Below are 24,950 nucleotides of genomic sequence, written 5' to 3'. Positions count from 1 at the left end.
CACAGTGACTCACTCATTGGAGGACACTTCAGTGAGACGAAGAGGTGTTTGTGAACACATTTAGGCTTTTATGCAGATTTTGTTTGTGACCTTTTTGGTAACAGCCAGGTTTCTCTTCCTTCAGTATAAAGGCCATATTTTTTTTACATTATAAGTAATTAACAGAAGCTCTTCTCTGTCTCTTCTGCAGTCATGAGGTAGTGAGCAGATTGGATTATGTGTCTTGCTAAAGCCTCATCCCCATTTAAATTGTTTATATTTATCTAAACGCTTATGGCCTGAGGTTTTTTATAGAATTGCAAAGGTTTTTTTTTATTTCATTGCTTCAAACAGCTGTCAGGCTTAATTATTTCAGATGGCAACTTACCAGGAGTGGAATGTAAATTGATGTTTAAAGAGGAGAAAGTAGGGAAATAATTACATTTCGATTAGAAAAACAAGAAGTTATCTCCATGAAGGGACCTCATCTCACAGCTAAAACGGCTGAAGAAGCGTCTCCTTTTGTACGGAGTTTGCAAAAAGTTTGAATATATTAAAGACATTATTCTGATGTGTCCTCCTATACAGCAGCAACAAGAGCTTCTGGCGTTGAAGCACCAGCAGGAGCTGCTGGAGCATCAGAGGAAGATGGAGAACCACCGTCTGGAGCAGGAGCTGGAGAAACAGCAGAGGGAGCAGAAACTGCTGCTGCTGAAGAACAAGGAGAGGGGACAGGAGAGTAAGTGGCACACGCAGTACTGAAACAAGATGGGACATTTTGAGGAAGCAGTGAAGTTTGTCCATCAGACTTCCTTTGGAACAGCTCAAACCTGTTTTTTTATTGCACATATCCAAAGTATAAAAATCACACTCCTCATTTCCAGTTGAATTTTAAACAAAAACGTGTAAATACGATTAAATCTGACGCCTAATCCAGATCGTTTTTGTTTTCTCTCACCCAGAGTGCAACACACATTTCACACACTGCCACTTAAAGAGCAGCAGCAGAGATTAGAGGATATTGTCGGAGAAATTACTGTAACAGGTTTCACACCTCTTGCCCGAAATTTTGCACTAAAATATATCAGTATAACAGTCTCCACTGTGACCATTAAACATCACATCTCAAGTGTATTAGTAAATGTTTTTTGGGACCTCTGCACACGACAGACAAAAAAGTGAACGTTCCTCCTGTTTGGTGGCATCTGCCAGGTTCAAAACGCTCCGTGGTTGAAAGGACCGTTGAGTGTGTGTGTGTGTGTGTGTGTGTGTGTTTCCATTTAACTTGGAGAACCTGTGTGTGTGTTTACCGTGGTAAACGAGCTGTATTAGCCGGTGGCCTTGGCGGCGGCTAAGCCAAGTTATTACCGCTGCCCGCTGGACGTCTATCAACAGTTCATTGAAAGCGAGTGGACAGGAGTCCTTGAGAGCAGTTTACACACCATATGGAAAGTGGTTACAGATCGAGGCTGCATGCGTGGGAGTCGAGTGGGAGAGAGTCAGTGTGTTTGTGGCAGAAATTTTACTCTTCGAAGGCTATATATAAAGTCATTATGAGATGGGGTAGGGCTTAACTCTTTACCAGCTAATCTGCTGATGCTTATGTCAATGATTGGTTAATTGTTAGGTTCGAAAAAGTCAGATCATAGTGAAAAATGTATTTTTATCAAACCTATATTAAGTTTTGTCCAACCAACAGTCCAGAACCCAAACGGTACGGACGGTTTAAATATTTAACCGTTGGATAAGATGATATTGAATGATGGCAAATTACGTAAAGGAAGAAAAAACAAAACACAGGAGCTCACAAGTATAATGTACTGAAACATATTTAACACTAACATATTTGATAATACTGGAAATACTAGATTGAGTAGAAGAGGTAATGTTGCTGTACCTTTTTGATAAACTGACCGGTTTTGATTTTTATGTCAAACTTCGAAGGGAAATAAAATGTAAAAACTGGATGTTAAAAATGTAACTTGTTGAATATACTCATGGTGACACATTTAAACTCTCTTCTTCAAGCACACATGTCATTTTTTAAATATATATATAGATCTCAATTTCTTCTACGTCTTCACCCCGTAGGTGCAGTGGCGAGCACTGAGGTGAAGATGCGGCTCCAGGAGTTTGTACTGAACAAGAAGAAGGCCCTGGCCCAGCGAAGCCTCAACCAAGGAGGTCTCCATAACGACGCTCCCTACTGGTACCGGTAAGGAACAGTTAATGCTTTAAAAAAGTAATAGGTTTATAGATTCAAATCACATTAATACGTCACTATCAGGCCAGTTTAAGAGCTGGAAAACAGTTGTTAACAGAATGTTAAAGCTGCTGTTTTTCTATCCCCCTTCTTTGTAATGATTGCAGTAGAAGACAGTAGAAGCGGATCATTATGAGGTTTCGTTGGTATTTCTCTCTCGAACTGCAGCTAAATTATGTATTGGATTGTGTCTTAGTCCATCAGCGAGCCTCTCCTCTTCCTCACCTGCCACTCTGTGTGAGCCTGACTGAGGGAAGGGTCATAAAACAAAGATGGGAATACACGCCCACGCTCACACGCACACACACACACACACACACACACACACACACACAGACTCACGAGAGCAGGATATTGGAACCTGATGATAGGGGCTCTTGCACTAAAGGCTCGTCCTTGAATGTTTATTGTAGCATCTCTGGAGCCCTTTGCAGGTGTGTACACTTGCTGTTTCCTCTTTTGTTTGCTCTGGTAGTCGCTTTCATTGTCTCAGTAACACGGAAACATGGTTATGCCAACCTATTTAAAACCTATTTATATTGGTCGTTTCCTTTTTGAACTGAAGTTACCGAAATTAAATATATCTTTTGGTATTCGTACTGTTTTAATGTGAAAGAATATTGTTCTTGCTGTTTTTTTAATTGTATTCAGATTGTTTTGTTAAATAAAACTAGTAATACAACAATGTAAAAAAGTACACCTTTACAAGTTAGCATTGATTTAGAGAAGCAGATCGTGTGTTTTGTATGAAACTAATTAAAAACAACAGCAAAAAAAAAAGGCACCAATAAAAAAGAGTGATTGTTATATTTCAAAGTGTAGGCGATAAGAATAAGATATATTGTGCAGCCCTTCAGTACACTACAAAGTGCTATAAATGTAATTGGTTACTTTCCACTGCTGCTGGTTTGTAACATTATAGCACTAGACATCATTATTTTCTCCATGATTACGTATTTAATTTGGCACAATAAAAGCACTAAAACCATGAAATGCAAATACATAACCAAACAATGTTACATAATCTTGATGTGTGACCCAATGAAACACCCACAAGCGTTGATTTTTCAGCAGCTCAAAAGTGATACCAACTTTCTCTCTTTCTATATCCGCCTGTGTCTCCTTTCCTATGCCTTTCTCTCTCCTCTCATTGGACTCATCTGCCCCCTCAGTTCTGGAAGAGATGTTTGTGTACATCCGCTTGTCAGGAACATGCATTTGGTCCGAAGCCAACTCGGCTTAACTTTGCCTACAAACGCCACCTTATTCTGTAGGCAGTGAGTGAACAGATGGCAGCACATGTCTGCAGCCTTGCCAAGGGATTTGCACGAGGCGTTAATCATACAGATCTTTGACAGTCATGAAGTTAGTTACTTTGCTGGGATTTGATCACATGTCCACTAAGTTATGAGTGTTTTACATGATTCTGTGATCTTGGTGGCACCTTTAACACTTTGTGTATTTGTTCTACAGCAAAACCCAGCACAGCTCTCTGGACCAGAGCTCGCCCCCACAGACGGGTTTGTCCGCCTACAACCACCCTGTGCTGGGTGTCTACAACCCTCGGGATGACTTCCCACTGCGAAAGACTGGTACATAACACACACACACACTTACACACTTAGCTTTGGCAGTGCAGAGCTGACTGTTTGCTCCTATGCAGGATTACACACACTTGCAACTGTAACGTCCAGTAGCTGCTTTGCAGACTCACGTCCAGCATAATTTAGATGACATCAGAGCTCTGCACCATTAATCACATCCACATTAGGCTGTCAGGGTCTCCCAGCACACCCCACATGAGAGTGTTGGAGAGAGCAGGAGCGTAGGTGGATCAAGAGTTCAATGGAGTGAGAGAGGGTTTTAACATTTAAGCACGTTTTATTAGTTTTTAATAGTTCCTTTCCCTCAGGGGTTGTTTAAATTCAGCTTAAGAAACTTGTACTTGACACTGCAAGTGTTAATCATTACATATCTATATCAAAATGCTTTTTAGAGCCAAGTGTTTAGAAAGAGTAATGTAAATATCTAGCTCATGTCCTTTCAGATTTGAGGCACTCAGCATCACTCTGATGCTTGCTGTTGTCCTATTTTGTTTTTGCCGGACCTTTCTGCTGCCTTTAATTTGTTTGATGATTGCATATTAAAACTAACTGGCTCTAAGAGATCATTTTTTAGGGCTGTGTCAGTTGGCAACCGCTCCTCTAGCAGTGCAGCAATTACTTTTGGGGTTCCCCAGGGCTGTATTATTGGCCCTTTATTGTTTTCAATTTGAATGATACTTCTGCTCTGGGTCAAGTAATTCACAACTGCAATATTTATACTAACTGTTATGCTGATGATACACACACAGTAAACCCATCAGACCTGTCCTCTGTTTACTCACTGTCTCATAGATGTCAAATCATGGACGTCCAATCATCTTTTATAGTAAATGTTGATAAAACCTTTGGGCATGAAACAGTTATAGATCACGTCAGAATTTAACTGCTTCCATTGACACACAAAACTTTATTTATGTCTTTGTGTCCATACAGTTAACTCATTAATTGTTGTACTTTCTGAAAACTGATCTCTCTCAGCTTGTTAAAAACGCATTTCAACCAATCTCTGGTCCAACTGTAGGCCATAAATCCTTGAATTAAATTTCACAAAACATTTGAGCAAAAGCCATTTCTTAACTCAGAAACCCCAGGTGTAAGAATAAACCAGTTTCTTTCATTTCAAATTTTATTCCCAGCCATGTAACTTATAATTATTTGCTGTATTTTCCAAAGAATTAATTGACCACCCTCAGAAGGAATGGTAATTACAACATCATATTTTTTATTGGCTTTTAAGTTTTACAATTCAAGCAGTAACTGTACCACTGCATAAGAGCATGTTTTCTTTTAAATGGGTGACAAATCTTGTCAAAAGTCATTAGAGTTGCTACAACGCTGCAGAGTGCACAACTGGAATAAAGTTTCCTTGCGGCCTACAATCTTAACGTCTTCAGGCTCTGGTGCTCAAAGTAAAGAAGCCTTTGCAGAGTAAAACCAGCTGTTTGCAGTGTGTTGTTGTCAGGTGTGTGTATGTGTCCAGCCTTGTGTGTGTGTGTGTGTAGAGCGTGAGTGGTGTGTGCGGTGGTGTAGCCGTGATGCAGCGGTCGTCTTACAGTGCAATTATTCACTTAGCGCGGCGGCAGGCGGCTACAGCCAGCCCTGTTGACTCTGAGCCTTCGGGCTGTTGGCTACGGCGGCAGATAGACCACAGTTGACACTGGCCCACACAGCCACATTCCACCCGGGGAGAGGAGACGACGAAGACGAAGAGAGGGAGGAAGAGAGGAGGAAGAATATGAAGGGTGAAAAGAGAGAATCAGGATAATCAGAAAGATGGATTTATGAGGTATAAAGTGGCTTTATTGACCATTTCTTGTCAGGGAAACACATTTGAGGTGGAGGATGGAGGGAGTGTGGGTTTTTTTTTTTTAAAGCGCAGAGCAGAACATAGGACTTGGCAAGCAGGAATCAAACTAAATCCTACAAGTGGCACAATCATACCACACTCCAAAAAAACTTGCCTCATGTAAGGAAAGAGGGGGAAAAAATGGGTTAGGAAAATGGCAGGGAGCGAAATGATCGTCCCCTGGAGTGTCAGTTCGTCCCTTGATTTCTATATAAGGCTGAGGATTGTGTTGGAGAGAGGAGAGAACCTGTGCCACCCTGATATTTGCCCACAGCGATGACGTGCTTTGCGGGGTTTACTTATGGTAATGCCAGCTCCGGAGAGGTTAGAGGCTCTTTTATATCACCGCCTGGCCATAAAGTAGAGGACTAGCACCCGGTGAAGCAACAGCGCTCTTTTGTGCTTCTCCTCTTTTTCACATTTTTTTTTAATTTAGCGTGGACGCTACTCTAATCCACAACACAATGAGAACAGTACGACAACAGATTGATGTAAAATGGGTTACGATAGTAATTGGATACAGCTCTGATGCGGTGCGAGTAGTAATGCTTAGTAACATGCTGCGTGGTTTCCGTTAAATCCAGCAGGGAAAACCACGTTATGGAGAATGAAATGAAACAAAAGAAATAGGGTTTCAATTTCATTCCGCTTATGATAAAGTGGGATCATCTAAATGTGTGGTGGGAGAAGAGTTGTGCGCCCCCCTGAAAAGCTGAGCCTCCGCCAAACAGACGCCTTTTAAAATGTCCTCTCATGCAGTTCAACACTCAGGGGTGAGAGAGCATCGCATGTATGGAGCATGTTCTCACATACACATGGATGCCTATGTGAGATGTGGACAGGGTGGGAAAGTTTGAGGCCCTCAGACTCACTGTGCTCTTTGATGGAGGCATACTGTCCTTGTCTATTTCACTGATGAGCAAATATGTGTGGGTTTTTTTGTGTCGCCTAACTGGGGCAGCCAGTCCTTCACATGGACACAATAGCAGACAGGCAGACTGGTACTGTAGAGAACATGGCACACAGCTCACCCGTGAATACAAAGCAACATGCGGCCGACTGAATGCACAATGTCACTCACATACGCAACCTTTCACATCTGCTGTCAGGCCCATTTTTAACATGGCAACAATGCACAATCTGTGCATTGATATCATAGGATTGTATGTGCTCATGCTTCCCTAAAGCCTGCAACAAAAAAAACTTTCATTTTTGCATGAAAAAGTACCATGTTGAGGCTATGTGTACTAGGTATTATTAGGTATTATTATTATTAAGATGGCTCCAAGAAACACTTACAATCATGCAAACTCCTTCAATGTGACAGATACATTATTTTTCTTCCCTTAACCACTACTATATATCTTAGCAAATGCATTTCTGTAAACACCACATTATGTTGTTTTCTCTTTTGGCCACTCAAAGAGCAGAGACAACCTCTTTTCACAGACATTGATTCTGCAAGGTTTGGGGCGCTGTCATACTTTTCACTCTGCAGAAGTAGGAACCAAAAACATGATTACTCTCCGTCATCAGGCTAACTGTTGTCCTTTTTTCTAGCGTAGCCCTTTTGCGTAGTTTTCTTCACAAACAGACACACTGTCCTCAGATTTAACTAAATAAGTCCTGTCATTAGTTTTAGAGGCTCTTAATGAAGTGTTTAATAGCTTTAATGTTGTGTTATGATATTCAGTCTTGATCTTGCCATGTGTAAGTTTATTCTTTAAATCATTAAAATCACTTTCAAATGATTTTAATTCATCAGGCAGAGGAATCATTTCGAGAATGAAAATTGTGATAAAACAAAATAAAGCACACGTCAACTTTTATTTTTCCGCACAGAGTGGACAGAAGGTGAATTAATAAAAACATTTCTATCAACTTGAAGCTTTTACTTTTTGATTTTAAAAGAGCAGACAGCAGTAACTATAGAAACAGTGAAGTTATGAAAAAGGGTGAGAATTGACACAAAAAGTAAGATACCATATTTCATGCTTGGATGGGTTGGACAATCTAAACGGCATCTTTCTTGTTTTGTTTTTAGTTTTAAGTGGAAACCACAGATGGCAGAAATGTCCATTATAGCATCTTGAACTAGATTTTTGTGGCCCTTGTCATTTTCTTTTGCACTTCATTTCTTCTTCATTATTTCCTCAGATCTGAAGATCAAATTCAGGGACAGGGAGCCTCAGAAATGCTCATTTGTAGTAAATCGTCTCCACAAACTTTAATTGGTTCGAATCCATCTGGACCGAGATCTCCCTCCCACTTTGTGCTCCCGTATCTTCACACTTTGTCGTTCACACTTATTTCCACACCTTTATTTTTACCTGACATTGTAAACGGGTACAAGTGCTTGATGACTGTTTCCTAAAATGATTGTTTTTCAGGGGCGTTGGCTGCAGGTGAAGAAGCGTTTCAGTAATTGTATCTGGTTATGTCATAATCAGGGCTGGTTTTGTACCAAAGTTGGATTTAGCTCTCCTTTGACGATTAAAAATTGGATAATGAATAGTGAAATTATACAAGGCTGCTGATTGGCAGGGCTGAGTAAACAGAGCGTTAGCCTCCATGGCTGGAGCCAAGGTGACATGCCGTTCCCTTCTCCCTGTCTCCATTCACAAGTCTGTGACAGCGCTCACAAAAGACCAAAAGACCTTTAGGCAATCAGACATGGCTCCCAAATTGGAGCTAATTGCTTTTTCAGCCGCAGTGTCGTTGGGAAAATGGATCAGAACTTGGCATGTTCAGAAAGCATTTAAATAGGAGGGAGAAATCGTGTAGCAGTTTGTCGGGCAAACAGGTTTCATAACAGAGCGGCTCTGTGGAAGGAGGATCAATGCGTGGCGGTCCCAGTTTAAAATGTGAGACTGTAGCTCAGGTAACTCTCCCACCCTTTCGATTGATTCATCCAGAGCTGCACAGACACACAGTTATCTGTTTGACATCAACGAGGTGCCAAAGGATCTGAGCTGAAGTTGCCAGATGACAGTGTGTCATTTAATAGTTATTACGTCAGAAAGAAAGACATGAGAGTAAATTATTTAAAAAATATCAAATATGAGTTCACACAAATAACAAAGCAGCTCTTGACTTTTGTCAAGCTGCAACAAGAACCGGTGACACACCTCGTTATAAATACAGCAGATAATCAAACACAGGTGTGACTGCTGATTAACAGTCATTGGGCGAGCCTACATTTAGCCTAGGTGGAGACGACACAGAAATCCCAGCATTGGGGGGGGCGGGGGGGAAGAGTTAAATATTGTTATTCATTTAGGAAAAGTTTGTGCAAAAAAATGGTAATAAATGATAAATTAATTCTGAGGAAGTGTGGAATGGCAGGTATCAAAGATTCGGTTAATGAGTGGAAAACAAGAAAATCTAAACGGCATCTTTCTATTTTTGTTTTTTTGCCATAACAGTTTTAAGTGGAAACCACAGATCGCAGAAATGTCCATTATACCATGTTGAACTAGATTTTTATGGCCTTTTTTATGACATTTTTCTTTTGCACTTAATTTCTTCTTCATTATTTCCTCAGATCTGAAGATCAAATTCAGGGACAGGGAGCCTCAGAAATGCGAAAAGAGTTCAATATTGTTATTCATTTAGGAAAAGTTTGTGCAAAAAAAATGGTAATAAATGATAAATTAATTCTGAGGAAGTATGGAATGGCAGGTATCAAAGATTCGATTAATGAGTGGAAAACAAGAAATCATGAAAAAGCAGAGTCATAGAGTCAAAACTGTCCCCCCTTTTCTGTGAACTAAGCCTATGAACAAATGAATGAATGAATCATAACCTCTGCTTCATCTCTTTCCAGCCTCGGAGCCCAACCTGAAGCTGCGCTCCCGGCTGAAGCAGAAGGTGAGCGAGCGGAGGAGCAGTCCGCTGCTGCGACGTCGAGACAGCCCCATCACCACCGCCAAGAAGCGCTCACTCGACATGGCAGGTGAGCGACACGCGCCGCGTTCAAAAAAAACTTCTATTTTCAGGCTGCTGTGTTTTTCTTGTGACTGTGTTTGATTTGTGTGTGTGTGTGTGTGTGTGTGTGTGTGTGTGTTTCAGACTCAGCGTGTAGCAGCGCCCCAGGCTCGGGCCCAAGCTCCCCGAATAACAGCTCCAACAACATCCCCAATGAGAACGGCATCACTGTGTCACTCTGCAACAACTCGGAGGTAACACTCACACACACACACACACACACACACAGTAGTAGTCACTTTAGTGCATCCTCGGTTTATACAGATAAATCTTTCTCAACATGTTAAATGTTATGTATCATGGCACAAAACATGAGCTGTAGACAGCCTCAGTTCACCTGCAGCCTTTTTTCTGTCAGAGTAGCTTTGCTCTTTTGTGTGGGCGCTGTGCTACAGGTGCTTGTTATTAGCTTTTAAACTTAGCAGCCCATAGCATGTACAAAGAGACTCTGAGTGAGGGACGTTCACGTGAAGGGTCTGCAGAGGAGGGAAGACAGCCGAGGAGCTGGCAAGGTGCTATTTGTGGCAGCCATTAGGGGCACTCAGGCGGTGTGGAGGAGGCTGATGTCCGTGAAGGCTTTATATCTGGTGCTGCTCTTTTTCACATGTGTGTGTGGACGTCCACCGCTTCAGTGTTTGCCCTCGCGCTATTCTTTTTTTGTTATCATGATTCAAACACAGATAAGTCATTCAAATGTGCTTCCCAGGCGTCTCTGGCCCAGAGGCTGTGCGGCGGTGCTGATCGTGGCTCCGTTAACCAGCTGTCCCTTTACACGTCGCCATCCTTGCCCAACATCACCCTGGGGCTGCCCGCCACTGCCACGGCCACTGCTGCTTCCAACGTAAGGAGGAAAACTGCTGCAGACTATTTATCTGTGAATTCAAGCGCGCTGTGTGTTAACGGTTGTGCTCTCCTCTCCTCTTCAAGGTGACTTCGGCGCAGCAGGATGGAGGTCTGCAGCCGGCCCTCTCCCTCAGCCCTCCCTTCCTCTCCGGCGGACACTTGACCCCCTACCTGTCCGAGGCCGGAGCGGGAACGGGCGGGCACGGCGCCCACAGTCCACTGCTCCAACACATGGTGCTGATGGAGCAGAGCCCGGCACAGAGCCCCCTGGTGACAGGTAGGAGAAGTAACGGATGTTTTTGCTTTAAGCAGGTGAATGATGAGTCATAAAAGTTGTGGTGGTAGTTTTTGGTCAAATTGATGGTGATCAGAGGTAAAAGAGATAAATCGCCAAATACAACTCTGAAAGGTTAACGTATTCTTCTTTGATAACACTACAGTAGACTGTGTGGCCCCTCACACTGACAGGCGACCATTCACTAGCTCAAACTAATGAGTTCCTTTCATATGTCGGAGTATGCTATGAGAGTGTGACATGGTCGCATTGTGCGCCCTTTCCCATCGGCTCATTCATTGACTGCCACTTTGCAGCTATTTTCAGCAGGGCACTGGCAGTGAATGGGGAATGACGCACACAGAGACGCATGCATGGTGCGTATCAGCGCTCGGAAAACGTACAGACAAGGGGACGTGCCGACTCCCACACAGAATTTTATGCTTTAAGTAATGTAATTATGCAGTAATTTATTTCGCAGCTCAGACGAGGGAGAGTTATGTTTTTAGCCATAAAAAAAAAAAAGCATCTATACCAAAGTTCCGCACTTCATATCCGCTCCTACTTCCTTCTGACACCGAGGGAAGAAAAGCTTCAGAAAGCTCTTTCAGAAACAATTTTGAAAACACTTTTCAATTTTTGAAAACAAAATCATGGCAGCACAGATGGTAGTTTTTTTTTTTTTGGTTCACAAATACATCTGCTGGCTAATCTTAGGTCCAACACCATTAAGAGCAAAGTTAGGAATCCATGTGCTGGGAGTCTCATCGATACAGCTTACAACAAAAGGCCATTGTGGTCTGACAAGGCTCGAATCGGTGACATAAACCTCATGTCATGTGTCCTCAAAAGGAGTCACCAAATTAGGCCTTGCAGACAGAAGCCCATGCATCATTATGACACCCAGTCTAAATACTTCATGATGTTCTGGGTTGTTGGAGTGGCAGCTAGTTGGGTCATCATCAAAACACTCGCTGTAGTTTTCCTAAACAGCTGTGTGAGCGAAAGATCTACCTCAACGAAACTAAAACACTCAGGCCAGATAACGCCTTAAAGTTAAAGGAAGACTTCACCCAGGAAATGAACATTTATATATCAATTGAAAAAAAATCTGAAAATGGAGTTAATCCTTGAGGAATTGAAAGAAAAATGCGCGCTGCAAGTGGAGGTTTTAAATAATTTGATTTTGGTGTAAACGCATGTGGATAAATGAGACTTGGAGGCATGCAAGGAAACAAGTGTTTCTTTGAGAACTCTAGAGTAATGGATGTACAAATGGTCATTTTTAAGGGTGAAGTATTCCTTTTAAATGGAGCTTAATTATTGGGGTCACTTGTATGATGTGGCACATATGAGACTGACCATGACTTCTTTGTTTGCCGACTCTTTAAGTGTACAAATAGAGGGTCTGTTTGTTCCAGATTTACAGTCGAAAGTAGTCCTGAAAATGTTCTAGGAATCCCAGATGTCACTGGGAGACGGATGCCTCATGTTGAAACACTACTATCACTATATTGTACAGACCAAGTGCAGAAAAAGGAAAGACTTTGTGACTTAATCAAACATCCAACATGAGAGGATGTTATAATAAAACGATGCATTCTGCTCATGAAGAAAGCTTCCCCAATATGAGTCCTCACATCCTCCTGTCACTAAATTCTTCCTCTTCTGTGTTCCAGGTGTGAGCGGCCTGTCTATGTCGCCGGCGGCGTCCATGGCCAAGCTGCAGCGGCAGCACCGGCCCCTGGGGCGGACCCAGTCGGCCCCTCTGCCCCAAGGGAGCGCGGCGCAGGCCCACGCCCAGGCCCTGGCCCTGCAGCAGCTGGTGGTCCAGCAGCAGCACCAGCAGTTCCTGGAGAAGCACAAGCAGCAGTTTCAGCAGCAGCAGCTCCACCTCAACAAGGTGAGGGGTGGAGGGTCTCCTACTAACCTTCTCCACTGCGCTCTGTCGCCATGTTGTCGTTTAAGCGTCAAAATGTCAGAAAACAGGAAGACTCTCAAATCCTTAAACTACTATTTTTTTATTCTGCCGTTGCTCCGTTTCAATGCAAACGATCATGTTATCAATAAGCAGTTTGTTCGGAGTCAGCTGATGAAAAGGGCCACAGATCTGACATCACATTCAAATAAGCTGATAACCAATTAGGGCAATAAGCCACCGTGGGCCAGCACAGCAGCTGTAGTTGTTTGTGTAGGCAGCAGTCAGAAACACAGCCAATAACGTGTTAGCTGTGGACGTCTGTGAAGTCCTTGTTTTTGGGTTTTTTTCTGCCGTTTTTCTTTCCCTCTGTAGTATTTTGGTTTGTGAGTGGGCAGAGGCAGGTATGGGTTAACATGTAAAAAGTCGTGCGTGAATGTTTGCATCCACGTCTGTGCGGCTGGGGCCAAGAGACAGTTGCCACGGACTTCGCGGTAACAGTTTGCTGCCATGGCAACAGAGCGGAAGCCTATGCCTTTATACGGTCAAGGGGGGAGGAAGTGAGCAGCCGGCGCTCTGAACGGCGTTACCTATTCGAACAGAGTACTCGCTGGAGGAGAGGTGGGTGGATGAAACAAGGGATTTCCTCTCCTCCTCCTCCTCCTCCTCCTCCTCCTCCTCCTCCTCCCTCCTCCTCCTCTCCTCCCCTGCTCTGCTCTGCTCTGCTCTGCTCTCACTCCTTCCATATGTTTTAACGCTCTCCAGTGGCAGCTTTTCACACAAACATCTCTATAACAGCCTCCGGCACACAAACCACCGAGTTTTATCAGAACAAAAATGAAAATCTCCACTTCAAACATTGTTTTATTCCAAATTCTGTAACGTGAGTAGTGTTATCAAATTAGTCAATGAATTGCTTACTTGATTAACAGAAAATGAATCAACAGCTGTTCTTATAATCACTTATAAGTCATTTATCAAGTTAAAATGAAAAACATTCTCTGGTTTCCGCCCCTTATATCTGAAGATTTGCTGAACTTCTGGCTTTCGTCTTCAGTGGGCAAGGTTACAATCAGCATTCATCCGCGGGTTAAATGACGTCAGTAGTCACGGGTATTTATTTATTGACTTCAGCTCTGATTGGCGGTGATGGAATCATGACTACTGGATGGACACGCACATTTTTGCCCCTTTTTTGGCACGATGCTATGTGACGTACGTTGATATAAATATATTATAAATAAAATCAAGAGTGATTTGGACAATTATTGTTATTTAACATCATAAAATATATAATACAACAGTCATTTTACCACGCTGATCATCGAAACACACTTGATTCAAACTCGACAGAAACAAAAGTATAAAAAAAAGTCTTTGTTTCTTCTTTCCACACATAAAATCTGTTACTTTATTATTATTATAATTAACTAATTACATTTATTATGGATTGTCTGTCATTCAGACCAAACTATGTCATAATCCAGAAATGAATCAGCAGATGAATAGAAAATAATCCCCACGTTGTCTGACAGCCGTGTCACTCTCAGAAACATGATTTTCTCTTTCTTTTAACAATAGTGTGTTTTATTCTTATCTTGTATCGTATCTGATTCGAGCATCATGATGCATGAACAGACACTCACTGCATTTGTCATCGCTAAGGACTTATCCGATAAAGAGGAGGCTTCTGGGAAAGTGGAGCAGAGGAGGGGTCGAGGGAGGAGGTGAAAAATGGGGGTGAAAGACAAGTTTGTTTGGACTCTGAGAAGACAAGAACAGTACAGGAGAGGAGGAGGAGGAGGAGGAGGAGGAGGAGAAGGAGGGGGTAGAATGAGAGCCGGTGAATGCTTTGACGTCAATGCTGCACCAGCTCTGTTCTAGGACACACACACACACACACACACACACACACACACACACACACACACACACACACACACACACACACACACACACACACACACACACACACACACACACACACACACACCTGTAGCTGTAGCCCACTCTTGAGACTTCTAGCAAACACTTCTCTTTCTCGCTGCTCTCTTTGTCTTCCCATCATAAAAATCACACACACACACACACACACACACACAGTGTACTCCACATCCTTGAATGGCGCTCCTGAATGGTCCATGTCAGTGAAAGTGAATGAACAGACAACTGAATCACTACTCGGTTAACAGCTGGGCCCCAGAACGAGTCGGTGAAAAGCAGCGCAGCGGGGAGCGTGGAATGCCTCTTGTTCGTCCAGACACATTTTGCCCCGGAGTACAGACGGCACAGAGGCCGCTCACATTCAATTAGAGCGGATGGGTTTGAAATGAGCAAGCCACCAATCTGACTGAGTAATCCAAATTAAGCTTGTTAAAAGAAGAATACTTCAGAGAAAGGGGTGATTTGCCAGGAATTTGATTCAGAGGAGAGAGCGCCCGTGTGTCTGAATGCAGCCTCACACGTTGGAGGGGGGATTTGTCACATCCTGCTGTTTCGATTGTGAAATGAATTTCACATCAGAGCATCATCCTCCCTTATCTCCTCTCTCTCTCTCTCTCTCTCCCCTTCCCCTTCCTCCCCTCCCGCTGCCCGCAGATGATGACCAAGCCCAGCGAGTCGCCCGTGGGCCGGCAGCACCAGAGCCACCCGGAGGAGACGGAGGAGGAGCTGAGGGAGCACCAGGACGGAGGTGGTCTGCCGCCGGGGGTCACCATCAAGCAGGAGCCCCCCGACCCGCAGGAGCTGCAGGAGGAGGCGCTGCTGCAGCACAGGGAGCGGGAGCAGGAGATGCTCTTCAGACAGGTTAGAGGATGGAGGGGGTTCAAAGTGAGACAGCAAAGCAGCGTAGGCTTGAGAGAATCAATATGAATGTTCGGAGAAATTGATTCAACTTGGCACTGATGTATTGTTGATGTACTGCTCCTGGGGAAGTCCTTGAGAGGTGAAAGCACAAAAAAAAAACAGGCACATAAATGTATTTTGGACTCTTTGTCCTATGACGTGTCTTTAATTAACTGCTGAGCGAAAAATCAAAGCTGTATCATTTGTTTGGGCTGCCATCTTTTGGCCATAAGTTGCACTTGCAATATAGAATAAAAAAATTGAAGATATTTTGCTTCACCTGTAAACCTCTGATGCATTTACGGCTTTAGAATACATTTTCTGTATTCATGTTCCTCTGTGTGTGTGTGAGCAGCAGGCCCTGTTGTTGGAGCAGCAGCGGATTCATCAGCTGAGGAACTATCAGGCCACCATGGAGGCTGCCGGCCTGTCCATCTCCTTCCCAGGACACCGGCCTCTGTCCAGGGCCCAATCGTCTCCGGCCTCGGCCTCCTCCTTCCCGATCAGCGTCCCGGCCCCCGATCCTTCCATCAAACCCCGCTTCACCACAGGTCGGCATCACCTTTCATTGAACTCCTTTAGGTTTTCTTTATCACGCTGCCAGTAGTTTTGTTTTTTTTCCACAACTGTAGCCTCCCTCTGGTCTGCCTCAAGCATTTATTTGAGAAGTTACATTTCACTCGCTTCTGAATGCAGAAACACGGGACTGAAAATGAGACATTTCCATCCCAAAAAAACAGGTGAATTTGCCAAAAAAACGTTGTGGTGATTCTTGCCTCCATCTGGTCCCAGCAGAGGAGCTAATCTTGCCAAAACTATTTCTCTCGTTGCCTTTTTCTTCCTCCCAGACATCTGACTCGTTAAACAGAGATGAAAATAAGAAAGGCAACAAATCTTTAACAAAGAATGAAGCTCCTACCAGCAGCTTCTGTGTTTGTATTGAAGTGTTATCACCATGAAGATGTTTTCAAGCACCATAGTTAAAGATATTTTCAGGACAGTTTGACCTACTTTACTCCCAGCTCCAAACCACATAGTACATGTAGGAAAACGTCATACACTCAGAACCAATGTGAGAGCTGAAATGAAACAGGAGGAGTCTTCTGCTCATTTAAAACATTAAACAAATAGCTGATTTTTTATTTTTTTTTTACAAATATTGCCTACATTTGCACCCCTGTGTTTTCTGTGGCCATCAAACTTTTAAACTCCTCCCTTACTGTTTCAAACACTCAGTCAATAACTGTCCTTTGGACTTATTTTGCCACATTATCTCTGATTAGTCTACTGTGCGATAATGATTAAACTGTACAATCAATTGCACAACAATTCAACTGTGCAATACTCATTAATACTGCATTTATACTGTACATTTCAATAAATATTATTATTTCATTCTTATTTGTATTATTTTTGCGGTTATGTTTAACACACTCAATAGATCCCACTACTACGCAAACCCTGTGGTTGTATGTTGTGTGTTTGATGCGCATATAGGCACATATTTCTTGTACTTTTTGTCTTTTGTTTTTCGCTGCAAATATTGTGTTAGATATTGTAGCATAATGTACATGTATTTCACATAGTCCTGTATTTCAATTTTTCTTATATTACTTTATGCTTATATTTAAGAGCAACCGAGACGTAAGAAGTTTCCTCAGAGGATCAATAAAGTATTTCTGATGCTGATTCTGTATATTTCATAAACCCATAAACAATCAGCAGTGATGTTAATCATTCAAAGAATACAGGTTACTTGCTGATTATAATTTCAATGATTAATTGATTACTGGTTTGTCTATAAAACGTCCGAAAATAGTGAGAAATGTCAATAGTTTATTGTAAATAGTCTCCTAAAAAACAAAAAAAGCTATTGAAGTGATCCCAAAACACAAAGACACATTTTTGCAAACATTAAACAAAAAAATTCCACATTTGAGAAGCTGGAACGAGGGAATATTTGTTATTTTTGCAAGAGAAAATTACAAATAATTGATAATAAAACTAGTTACCGTGGTCTCATTTGCCCAGTCACTGAATCATTTCATAGTAAATGAGTGTATGTTTCTGTGTGTGTGTGTTTCCTCAGGCCTAGTGTACGACTCTCTAATGCAGAAGCACCAGTGTATGTGTGGAAACACCAACAGCCACCCGGAGCACGCAGGCCGCATTCAGAGCATTTGGTCTCGGCTTCAGGAGACCGGACTCAGAGCGCAGTGTGAGGTACGTTACAAGAGGAGAAGACTCCTCAGTGAACATCACACAAAGAAGAAAACTGTGTATGAGAGTTGTATCCCTCTGTGTGTGTGTGTGTGTGTGTGTAGTGTATCCGTGGGAGGAAGGCCACTCTGGAGGAGCTGCAGACGGTTCACTCTGAAGCCCACGTCCTGCTGTACGGAACCAACCCTCTCCGACAGAAACTTGATTGTAAGCTCTCACACACACACACACACACACACACACACACACACACACACACACACACACACACACACACACATACACACACACACACACACTCAACTGCTAATATTCCGTCACTAACTATCATTAATTTCATGTGTGTTACCTGTTCACCAGGTTCAGTCACTCCCATGTTCGTACGTCTACCGTGTGGAGGGGTGGGGGTAAGTAACACAGTGATTGCATAATAATCGAATAATCGAATAATAAACCCTAAATTTAATGTAGGAAATCCTTTTCTAAAAATCTATTTTGAAAGATTTTGGTGTGGATTTAGCTCAGTTGTGAGAATAACACACCTGTCTGTTGTGATTGTAGGTGGACAGCGATACTATTTGGAACGAGGTCCACTCCTCCAGCGCGGCTCGACTCGCCGTCGGCTCCGTGGTGGAGCTGGTTTTCAAAGTGGCTACTGGAGAGCTGAAGGTAACTGGTTGCTTTTATTTCCCACAGCGCCACAATTGCACATCTTAAAGGAATACTTCACCCACAAATTGACCATTTTTATATCAATAAGTCACCGTGTGTTACCATAAATTCTTGAAGAAGAATTCTTGTTTTTCTTGCATACCTCCATGGTGAACGGAGATTCATAAAACCAACAACTAAACTTACCCCCATTTACTTCAAACCGTAGGATTTATTGCATTGTATTGATTGTAACAACTTCAGTAAAGTTTATTTCAACTATCTATTAATAATTTGGTTTTAGAAAATGTGTTAAAGTCTTTGTGCTAACAGTTCTTTATATCGGATTGCTTCCCATCAAAGCCGGCCATCTTTATGTTTTGAGTGTGTTTTTGGCTCCATTACAGTGTTTTTCACGGTGGTTCAGAACTACTCAGTAAACAAAGGAGACAGTGATTGTTGATCAGTGCTGCTGTGGCTAACAGACTCCTGTCGCTCCTGTCTCTCTCTCCAGAATGGTTTCGCTGTGGTCCGCCCTCCTGGACACCACGCAGAGGAGAGCACTCCCATGTAAGGCCTCAGCCGTCACCACACTCAGGAGACACTTAATCTATGCATATACAAACACCAGCGTTGGAGCAGGCTGGTCTGGAGCATAAATTTCACAAACCATTGAGTTTATTTGCACATAAAGTACTGAACGCTTTTATTCTGACAGCTGTTTCAATACCGCTTTATTTATTTTTCGTATCCTCGTCAGTAAGTGTTTAAAATGCTCCATAAAAATAAAGCAGGGAGGTGCTTTGGCAGAGCTGATTTTTATCTATTCGCTGCTGTTTCAGGGGCTTCTGCTACTTCAACTCCGTGGCCATCGCAGCCAAACTGCTGCAGCAGAGACTCAGCGTCACCAAGATCCTCATCGTGGACTGGGTCAGTCTCCTGAGAAACCGCATGTCTGTCACATGAGAGATGTAGTTAGTCTGCATGAAAGAGGAAACATCATTTATCTTTACATGCTTTTAGAAAAAGGCAGACAGCACGGCAACGTTTGTGATCGTATCATGTGTTCTATCTGACCTCAGGACGTTCACCATGGCAACGGCACCCAGCAAGCGTTCTACGATGACCCCAATGTCCTTTACCTGTCCATTCATCGCTATGACGATGGCAACTTTTTCCCTGGCAGTGGAGCACCTGATGAGGTAAGTGTGTGTGTGTGTGTGTGTGTGTGTGTGTGTGTGTGTGTGTGTGTGTGTATGTGTGCAAAACATTCCCAGTGTGTGTATGTGTGCAAAACAACATTTTGCACAAGATTCAGTTTTTAAACATGAATTGAATTAAAGGTAGAATTGACCATGAGACTTTCTCAGTTGATTACTAACATTAAGTATTTTCTTTGTTTAGATATGCAAATGAGGCATTCTTTAATGGTAACTTGGTGAATTTAGGAGACAAAGTAGATAAATGAACACCTAGGTTTTCTTTCCACAAGTGGTAAGTAAAGTAGATATGGAGCCGTATTGAAAAACAAATGCAAACTAAACAGCGAACAGCAAGTACAGTGTTTTATCTTTGTCCTGTACGTATGAATGTGAGTCACACATGTGCTTCTCTCTGCAGGTGGGCAGCGGGCCAGGAGTCGGGTTCAACGTCAACGTTGCCTTCACTGGAGGCCTCGATCCACCCATGGGAGACGTGGAGTACCTGGCTGCCTTCAGGTACCAGATTACAAAGTCTACAAATCACACAGAGACCAGCATCACAGTCATCATGTGTGTGGAAAACAAGCTAAATACATTTAATTGGACAAAAAAAGCAAGAAAATCGTAAAGGAAATGTTCAGCAAATGTCTCACTCAGGCTCATAAGACAAACGGAAGCACTAATGTGGTTCTTGCATGATTTGTGCATTCATGTTAAAATATTGTCCGTCATTCTGTATAATCTTCACACTCCACCCCCTCCCTCCATCAGGTCAGTGGTGATGCCCATAGCCAACGACTTTGCCCCGGACATCGTGCTGGTCTCGTCTGGCTTCGACGCTGTGGAGGGACACCCTCCCCCACTGGGCGGCTACACTTTGACGTCCAAATGTGAGTCCAAGATTATCTGAAGAATGTGTCTTATCTCGCTCTGCAGCAGTTGACACAATGTTGTGTACAGAGAAAGGTTTAGAAATGTCTAAAACTTATATTAAATTTGCATGCATTCTCACGCTTCTTGTACCCTCTCCTCAGGTTTTGGGTATCTGACCAGGCAGCTGATGACCCTCGCTGGAGGCCGGGTGGTCCTGGCTCTGGAGGGGGGTCACGACCTCACCGCCATCTGCGACGCCTCCGAGGCCTGCGTGGCCGCCCTGCTAGGCCAAGAGGTAAGGAGGTCACTTTGGCAACACACAGCATCTGAATCCTAATTAATGTCACTTTTGTTGTATCAAAGGGAGCACAGTGGACTTTACAAAGTGTGGCATGTTTGTCTGGTTGTCAGCCAGGTGCTCTCCTACTCTAGGAGGATTTATTCCTTGTGTTTTCCCTTGCCCTTGTGTCTCCTGTGCTCCCTTGTTTGGTTATCTGTGTGTGTGTGTGTCTGTGAGGTGGGTGTGTCACCCCTCCCACTCTCTCACCACACTCTTCCCTCACTCACCTAATCACCTCATCAGCACAAGCATACTCACCTGCTCCAAGCCACACAAACCTGCCTTCAATCCACTCATCAACTCTGCAGTATTTAAACACCAGTCTCACACACACTCACTGCCAGATCGTACTTCGCCAGTTAATACCTGAGCCTTTCCAGCGTTCCGTAAACCTTGTTATATTCTGTCTGCCTGTGATTTTCGACCTTTGCCTGATTTTGACCTGCCCTGTTTGGATTTTGGATTTTGGATACCTTTGCCTTGGACTCTGTTCTGACTTTTTGGATTTTTGACCTCTGCCTGCCTATTGACTACGAGACTGTTTTTTTTTCCCCCTTAGGATTGTTGCTTGAGAACTAAATTAAATATACTCTGAACCAAGAGCTGTGTGTCTGCTAGTGGGTCCTTCTACTGAATCCCTAACAAAAAGTTAGAAAGGTTTTAGTGTTATATGGTGATTTGTTCCATTTGGGGGATTTTTAAGGCATTTATTAGACACTGGGAAGGATGTACTGATTATTATTTTCACATCAACCCCTTGTGGAGAGTATTAACAACACAGCCTGTTCAATACTTTACTTTTTATTTTTCTGTTAACAGCTGGACCCTCTGCCGAAGGCCGTCCTGGAGCAGAGGCCCAACCCCAACGCTGTTCGCTCTCTGGAGAAAGTCTTAGAGACTCACAGTGAGTTCAATACGGATTCACACAAATAAATATGGAACAATATTCTCTCTGTGTCAGGAAACGTGTCCTAATCTAACAACGCACTTTGATTACCATTCAGGTAAGTACTGGCGCTCGGTGCAACTCTGCTCTCCGCTGCTGGGACTCTCTCTGCTGGAGGCCAAACGAGGAGACTCGGAGGAGGCCGAAGCCGTCAGCGCCATGGCCTCTCTGTCCGTGGCCAACACCAACGCCATGGATCAAAGGTGAACGCACCGCTTACTGGAGAGTGATCTGAGTACATTTATAAGCTCTTACCTCACTTCTACTTCGACTACTCTATACAATTTAAGGGATATTGCGAGACAACTGAATTCTCCCATTGCAACAACTGAAACACCTGAAGACCTTCTAGCACAGGATCAGTATTACTATAAGACCTCCTGTGTTTAAGAAAAAATTTCTACTAGAATTTACTGACATTATCCCCTAAATGTGATGTCAAGGCTCTGCGTAACATCTGTGCATCTAAAATAAATTATATTATATATTTGTATCTAATATTATGAATATTATTATATGATATAGGTCTGTTTATGTTTATTTAATACTCACAAAGACCTCTTGCTCTTGCACTCAAAAAGCTACCATATATGGTAGGTAATTTGCAGATTTGCTCGGTGATAAAGATCTGGATGACACACACAATTATTATAAAATTACTAGAAGTCCACAGGTAAAAAAAAATAGCTTATGTTATTAGAAGTTTCTACCTAAACCTACATTTAGAGGGACTCCCAAATATATGTAATACCTTAAAATGTTCGAAAGGTGAGGGTGGAATATTTCTGAGCATTGCTGCAGTTTAAGACGTCTGTTTGGATGACGAGCAGCTTGAGATTAAATATCTTTCTGTTCCCGTGTGTTTGTGTGCAGCAGGCCGGAGGAGGAACCCATGGAAGAGGAGGAACCACTGTAACCGAGGGAAACACGAGGGTGTCACACTGTTACCATTGACCTCTCCGGAGAAGAGTCTCGACTGATTCCCTTCATTTAGTCCCCCTAACCCCACTCACCACGTCAGTCACCTTGATTGGCGTCCCCTCGGCCAAACAAAAAACGAGGGAGAGGGGGTGGGCTCAGCCTCAGAGTAGGGAGCCAATCAGGAGACAGAGGACTGAATTGGAAAAAAATTTAAACATAACAGCGCTGCTTGGCGGCACTCGCTCAGAGACACACTCATTTTTTTCTGTTAGTCTTCGTAGCCCCACCGTTAGCCCCCAGCGGCTAACCACGTGACCCAGGCGGCGGAGAGGGGTGAGGGCGAGTGTGTTTGGAGTTGGGGGCGAGATCAGGTCTCGTCGTAGGAAAAGGTGCGATGAACTGCAGGAACATACGGTGCTTTACACAGGCTGCCCTTTGACCTCAAGGACACCAGGGACAGCAGACGATCCCAGCTGCCAATCACAGCTCGGGAGTTTCTTTTTCTTGACAATTTTTTTCTTCCTACGAAACAAAAAGGGCATCGCAGCAACTGAGATAATATTTTACACGATGCGTTCACTGTGGACTTTGGTTGGCCGAAGTTTGAGTCGGCTTTTTACAAAGATTTGACGACGAGACTGTCACCTCGCCGGAACCAGCCTGTCGTTGAAGGTTGACGAGTGAGAGGAGTGCCTTGGTGAGGGTCCGCTGGATTTCAGGATTGTTCAGGAAAAAGATTGCCTTAAGTAAAAAAAAAAAAAAAAGATTTCTCTCGCCGAGGAATCGAGGTGCGAGGGAAGGAGACGGAGAGTCCCCCCGGTCCTCTCCGGGGGGGGGCCAGAATGACAAAAATAAAGCAAAACAATCTTTCAGCATGTTTACTTGGAACGTGACGAAGACAACGTTTATGTCTCTCACAGCCTCTCTTGAAGAGTTACTTTACTTTTGGATGGATCTATTTTTCTGTAAAAAAAAAACAACAAAAAAAAAGGAAAACGCTTTGTAAAAGGTAGTTGCCAGCTTCAGTAGATAAAACGGTGCAAACATGGAGACCTTCAAACGAGGAAATTAGATTGAAAAACGGTCCAAAAAAAAGGTTTAGCCTTTGATGTAGCTTCCCTTTAACTGAAGTCACTGCTTTGTAAACACATGAAGCATGCATTTGAGCAGAGAGACCGGACGTTATTGCAAGAATTTTTGAATGTTATCCAAAAGAGAAAAAGCCAAGCAAGAAAAGCCAAAGCATGAGTTTGCATATACAGTAATACTTTCAATCCACTTAGCTGGCAAGTCCACAAACATTTCTCGTATTGGCCCTTTTCAGAAAAGGCTCCCGGTACCCAGTTCAATGTTTACTGATTTAATCTTCACACATCAAGTGAGCATTTCCTTACGCGTGCCGATCGGCCTCCCATGCTTTGCCGGTTGGCAACTACCTTGGTTGCTAGTGTGAGCTCAACATTAGTCGTGTATATTGAATTGAATATATTTTGAGGGGCAGTAATGGAGTATTGCCTGTTTGTATCTACATGTATGATTTTCACATCAAGTTGTCGATTTACAATATCAAAAACAATGTGTTTGGTAAGCGTGTCCACTTTTTATTATTTTATTGTATAAGATTATTTTTCTAACTTTTTTCATCCATAGATTTTGTTCCGTGTTTTTATCCGTTTTCTGGATAGTTATAGGGCTGCCATTCACATACTTAGTACTATTGTCACTTCTTCAAAACTTTCTTTCTTTCTTGTATTTATCAAAAATAAGGAGCAACTCTTTCTTTCTTTCTTTCTTTCTTTCTTTCTACGGCTCTCTTGGCCTTTTCTGCATTTTCATCAATTGTGTATTTATAACATGTACTGTTTATAGAAGATTTGTATATGGAAAATTTATAAATGTACTCTAACTAATGACAGCTATGATATTGTGAGCGAAAAACAGAATGGTGTACGATATTACTCCATGAACGTTTAAAAAAAAAAAGCAGCATATTTAACTCGTCATCGACTGCACTGTTTTCAAGTTGCCCTCAAGTGAAATGTGGTCATTAAGCAGCACTGCAATTGACTTTTGAACACCTTCAGAGTAATACGTTTGATCACTTTGTTGCCTAATTGATACATTTCCCTCTCGTGCGTGGGTGATAATGCACTTACCTTTCGACTGTGACAACATCACACATCCAAAAGGAGGTTTAGAGGCCGTTCAATGTAGCTAGCTGAGTTTTTCCTCAGCGGGA

The 24,950-nt window shown here is 42.9% G+C and overlaps 1 protein-coding gene across 1 annotated transcript in view; it reads left to right on the top strand.

The window, feature by feature from the left end:
* Window positions 1-23,494, top strand: part of LOC129111676 (histone deacetylase 4-like) — a 48,488-nt gene extending 24,994 nt beyond the window's left edge. Inside the window, exons 5-27 of the mRNA XM_054623718.1 lie at window positions 568-718; window positions 2,071-2,194; window positions 3,716-3,834; window positions 9,519-9,647; window positions 9,764-9,873; window positions 10,386-10,520; window positions 10,607-10,799; window positions 12,476-12,699; window positions 15,313-15,519; window positions 15,914-16,109; window positions 17,648-17,781; window positions 17,883-17,985; window positions 18,139-18,185; window positions 18,340-18,447; window positions 18,944-18,999; window positions 19,272-19,359; window positions 19,512-19,631; window positions 20,050-20,147; window positions 20,403-20,521; window positions 20,666-20,799; window positions 21,664-21,748; window positions 21,849-21,993; window positions 22,664-23,494. Of these exons, the coding sequence (XP_054479693.1) occupies window positions 568-718; window positions 2,071-2,194; window positions 3,716-3,834; window positions 9,519-9,647; window positions 9,764-9,873; window positions 10,386-10,520; window positions 10,607-10,799; window positions 12,476-12,699; window positions 15,313-15,519; window positions 15,914-16,109; window positions 17,648-17,781; window positions 17,883-17,985; window positions 18,139-18,185; window positions 18,340-18,447; window positions 18,944-18,999; window positions 19,272-19,359; window positions 19,512-19,631; window positions 20,050-20,147; window positions 20,403-20,521; window positions 20,666-20,799; window positions 21,664-21,748; window positions 21,849-21,993; window positions 22,664-22,706 (2,868 nt within the window). The 3' untranslated portion in view covers window positions 22,707-23,494. The remainder of the gene's footprint in view (window positions 1-567; window positions 719-2,070; window positions 2,195-3,715; window positions 3,835-9,518; window positions 9,648-9,763; window positions 9,874-10,385; window positions 10,521-10,606; window positions 10,800-12,475; window positions 12,700-15,312; window positions 15,520-15,913; window positions 16,110-17,647; window positions 17,782-17,882; window positions 17,986-18,138; window positions 18,186-18,339; window positions 18,448-18,943; window positions 19,000-19,271; window positions 19,360-19,511; window positions 19,632-20,049; window positions 20,148-20,402; window positions 20,522-20,665; window positions 20,800-21,663; window positions 21,749-21,848; window positions 21,994-22,663) is intronic.
* Window positions 23,495-24,950: the final 1,456 nt, after the last annotated feature.

The sequence above is a fragment of the Anoplopoma fimbria genome, chromosome 22 (assembly GCF_027596085.1).
Source record: "Anoplopoma fimbria isolate UVic2021 breed Golden Eagle Sablefish chromosome 22, Afim_UVic_2022, whole genome shotgun sequence".
In the NCBI taxonomy this organism is placed as follows: Eukaryota; Metazoa; Chordata; class Actinopteri; order Perciformes; family Anoplopomatidae; genus Anoplopoma; species Anoplopoma fimbria.
This window is presented reverse-complemented; position numbering and strand designations above follow the sequence as displayed.